Source organism: Loa loa, assembly GCF_000183805.2.
Source record: "Loa loa unplaced genomic scaffold supercont3.297, whole genome shotgun sequence".
Lineage (NCBI taxonomy): Eukaryota > Metazoa > Nematoda > Chromadorea > Rhabditida > Onchocercidae > Loa > Loa loa.
In genome coordinates this window covers 30,060-34,835 of record NW_018108477.1, presented here as the reverse complement: position 1 = coordinate 34,835, position 4,776 = coordinate 30,060, and the positions used below count along the sequence as shown (strand labels likewise).

Sequence of the window (4,776 nt, the reverse complement as noted above, 5' to 3'; positions counted from 1 at the left end):
AAAAAAAAGTATTAGTATTTCTACATTTATTGGAAAAATTATTATTAATAAAAACTTTCTTTTTTAATTTTTTTTACTTTTACTTTACAATTTTTTTTACATTTTAGTTATTATTAGTCATACTTTATTGTATTGCTATTTATTTGATTGAGTAATTACTGGAAAGCTTAATTTAATTTAACAATAACTTTAATATGAATATGATTAATCTATATTTAGGGAGTAATATCTTTAAGCATATGACGAGGGTGACAAAAAAAAAAAAAAGAAAGAAAGAAAGAAACCTTTTTGGGAATTGTTTGTCAACTTTTTCCTTGTTTAGTGAAAGTAATGATCGACTAATCCTTTCCACATGATCATTATAATAAAACTTTGATTGATTATCATTTGCACTAATACTTCGAATAACGTTAGATTGCCTATCTTGTTTATCATTTCTTATCTGAAATGAAAATGAATGATTTATTTCTTTTTTTTTTTTTGTTTTTGCTTTCTTAAGTAATTAAAATTTCGTATGTAAATGATTGTTATGCAAATAATCTTTCATCTATGAATAAGACACAGTGATAATTAATTAAACACTTAATAAAACAAAACCGAAAAAAGAAAACAAAGATAAAAATCACAAAATAGATATTACATATGGGAATGTTGTGAAAAAGAAATGAATAAAATGATGGATAATTTATTTTTGTTTTTTTTTCCTAAATATTTTCAATTAAATTACATTTTCAATATTATTTTTGCATTCTGATTTAAAATTATTATTTGAAATATGAAAGCTAAATTTTTGCAACAAAACTTATATTTACCTATTCCAAATAGATAAATTTTCAAATCTTATACAGTAATTTAATTTAGCAAACCGTTTTTAATTGTTTTGATATTTCAACAGAATTAGATGTATCCTTTGGCTCATCCAATTCTGTATTTGCTTGCAAATTCCACTGAACATGTCCTGGTGGTTTGTCACGTTTTTTTAACTTATTTTTATCATTATCGTATTCACCAACATACTGTAATATATATATATATTGCAATAAAGACCGATTAAAAATCGAGAAATGGTACAAATCGTTTAATGGTATACTGTAATGCATCACAAAGCTGTATCAATTATTTAGATGATATACTGTAATGTTTCAAGAAACGGTATCAATCAATTAAGTTACTGTAATGTATCACGGAATCGTATCAGTCATTTAACTGATATACTGTAGTGTACCACGAAACGATATCATTTATTTAAGTAACATACTGTAATGTGTTACGAAACGGTACCAATCATTTAAGTAACATACTGTAATGCATTACGAAATAATACCAACCATTTAAATGAAATTTCAAAGTAATCAATTCCGCATGTCCTAATTCATCCTGCACTAATTACTACTGTAAATAATCCTTGTGTATGATATTCTATTAGATGTTTTTGAAGTGATTTCTAATAACCTGCTGAAAGCTACCACCCCAACTGGTATATCGCCAAAGACCGTTGCGCTTTGCATCTCGTACCCTTTTACTGCATTCCTCAAATTGTCTAATTCGTCGCAATCGTTCATTCTGATATTCCTACAAAAATTATCGTATCTAAAAAATGAATGAAAATTTTTTAATTCAAACAATTTTAAATCTAAAATTTCTTTAACTATTGAAATATTGCCTGGATTATATGATAATTATTGCAATGTAAAGTGACAGAATGTAGCTTATCTCAAATTTTATTACTCTAAATATTAAATCACTCATCAATCATAATTGATCAAATAATTAATTAGCTGAATTAGCTGAACAATTAAATTTTATCAGTCAAAATTAACAGCAGCAAACTCATATAGCGTAACATAAACGATAATTATAAAATATAATTATAAAATTACATCTTAAATTTATTTCGACAAATTGCTTTAATTCATTTTTTTTTTCCCCCCAACAAATGGAAGCAAAAGAAAAAAAGAAAGAGAAGGAAAGAAAGAAAAAAAAAAGAATAAAATCAATCAATCAATTAAGCAATTAATCAATTAATCAAACGGTAAATCAAACAATCAATCAATCAATTGATCCATAAGGTCAATAATGATTGTTAAAAATAAGCAAATATCAACAAGTATAACACTTGAAGAAAGATGTGGGATAAAATGGTGCGAAGATTAATAATTAATTATCAAGTTAAATTTCTTTTTTTTTTTTCTAAATTCTTTAAATTTTCAAGAGAAAAAAAAGTATAGCTGTAATTGTATAAACTTTAAAATCAATGCTAAAAGTTCACTTTGTTTACTTACAATTACTCCAAAAATTACTCTTTTATAGTTACTCTAAAAAAAAAAATGTAAAAATAAAATGATATTTTTTAATATTTTTATAATTTTAAAGTAATTTTATAATGCTTGGATAAATGACATTATTTGAAATATTTCAGATGTATTATTGGATGTCAACTTTGTCAACTTTTAGCAATTTTTATTTGGTAATATCTAAGATTTAATGATTCATCCTCTTTTTCGTTTTTTATACTTTCACGTAATACGTTAATGATTACGCAATGAAATTTCACGTAAAATCATTTAATAATTATGATACTTTCCTATGATCAAATACTTACCTTTATTTTACATTTAATTATTTAACTACCTAAAATAATTTTATAACATATTCTAACTTCAATTATTTAATTATTATTAAAGGTGAGTAAAAAGCACTAAATTATTAATTCATTACTATACTTAGTTATAACTTGTTGAAATACTTATTACTCAATGCTTAATTATTACTTATTATTTAATGCTTATTATTCATGAAATAAAATTAATTGCAAAAAAAAAAATTTTTTTTTTTTTTGAGAATAACCTGCAAATATAAGCAACATTTGATAACGGTAAAAAAGATGTAAAATTGAAATGCAGCAAGAATAAGTAATAATGTTGCCAACCACATCCGTTCCAATAATGCCATAAGCTAGAAATAATTACGAAATAACAAAATTAAAATGAAATAAAAAATAAAAAAAGAAATTTTTTAAATAAAAAAAAATCGTAAAAATTAAACAATCATTTTATCTATTAAAAAGTCAAGCAACCCTATTCGGATCTATTCATTAGTTAAAATTAGAAATTAATAAATTAATATTAATGAATATCATCGCTTGACAACATTTATCAATCATATCACTTTTTTTTCTTTTTTTATTGTATGTCACTGATTTGTATCCGGAAAATCTATTCAAAATTTGATTTTAAATTAATGTGATTTGATTGATAAATGATATCAAACAATAAATTTGATCACTTCAAATTTACCAAAATTTTTAACATTTCGAAAATTAAATATGAAATTTATCTTGTGTAAATTGATTAAACTTCTTTTTTTTTCATTTTTTTTCTTTCTTCTTTTCTTTTTTTTATATAATTAATTATTCTCGTTTCTTGTTACAGTTTTTCAAACAATTGATCCAACTTAAAAAAGTATTTGTTTTCTTTTTTTTTTTTTTGTGCATTCTGGATAATTATTCTGTAATTTCTAAACTTTGTAAACTTTTTACACACATATAATTTTATTAGTACTTTTAGCAGTAATGATAACAATACATTTGTAAGCGTAAATTTTAATTGCTTAATTGTTTTTTTGATTTAGAATTGTAATAAAAATAAAGAAAAAAGCGTTGACTTCAGATAATAACGAAAAAGTTTCAAAAAATTAAATTAAGGTAATTTTGCTTTAATTAATCATAGATCAAAGATGATACTGTAAGAAATCAATTCTGATTCAAATCATGCTACAATGAAATAAATTAACAATTATCATGAATATATCGTGATTACTGCTTTTTTTCTTTTTTTTTAAAATGTCCCAAATTGTCCTGTACTATTCTAAAAGTGCCATAAACTTTTGAATATAAAGTTTATATATATGTGTCAAAAAAACAAAAAAAAAGAAAAAATGGAAGGAATAGAAAAACTTTTGAGTAAAAATTAATATGATACATATATATAAAATGAAAATGTTCAACCATCACAAAATATTCATATTAAAAGGAAATGATAATATAATTGTTAATGGTTATATACATATTTCCATTTCCAATTATAGGATGCCAGAGTATGATGCTTTCATAATTCTCAAATATCGAGTATTGTTGTGCAATTTGTTAAGATATAAAAAATTTGAAAATATTGAAAACTTGGAAGGAAGAAAAATTTTAAAAAAATTAAGATTCAAAAATCAAAAATGAAAAAAAACTAACATCAAAAGTTTTGCTTTGTTTGTACAAATCGATATAGAAATAACTGCGCGCATAGAGGAAGAAATATGCAAGAGATGAAATTAAGAAAACACCTTGAATTAACAAATGGGGTAATAATAGAACTGGTGATTTTATTAAAATTCCCAAAAATAATAGTAAAACCTGAAATTAAAACACATATTCATATATTAATATATTAATATGTTATTTTGATATATATTAATGATACAATATATATATATATATACTTTTAATATACTTAATATACTTTAATATTATATATATATATACATATATATATATATATATATATATATATATATATATATATATATATATATATATATATATATATATATATATATATATATATATATATATATATATATATATATATATATATATATATATATATATATATATATATATATATATATATATATATATATATATATATATATATATATATATATATATATATATATATATATATATATATATATACTATATATATATATATATATACTATATATATA

General features: G+C 21.3%; 1 protein-coding gene across 1 annotated transcript in view; it reads right to left on the bottom strand.

Annotated features, from left to right (window-relative positions):
* LOAG_12722 (hypothetical protein) overlaps positions 1–2,952 on the bottom strand; it is a gene marked incomplete at its 5' end in the record, with an annotated part of 3,884 nt that extends 932 nt beyond the window's left edge. The window contains 4 exons of the mRNA XM_020448592.1: positions 285–442; positions 867–1,016; positions 1,453–1,572; positions 2,848–2,952. Of these exons, the coding sequence (XP_020301279.1) occupies positions 285–442; positions 867–1,016; positions 1,453–1,572; positions 2,848–2,952 (533 nt within the window). The remainder of the gene's footprint in view (positions 1–284; positions 443–866; positions 1,017–1,452; positions 1,573–2,847) is intronic.
* Positions 2,953–4,776: the final 1,824 nt, after the last annotated feature.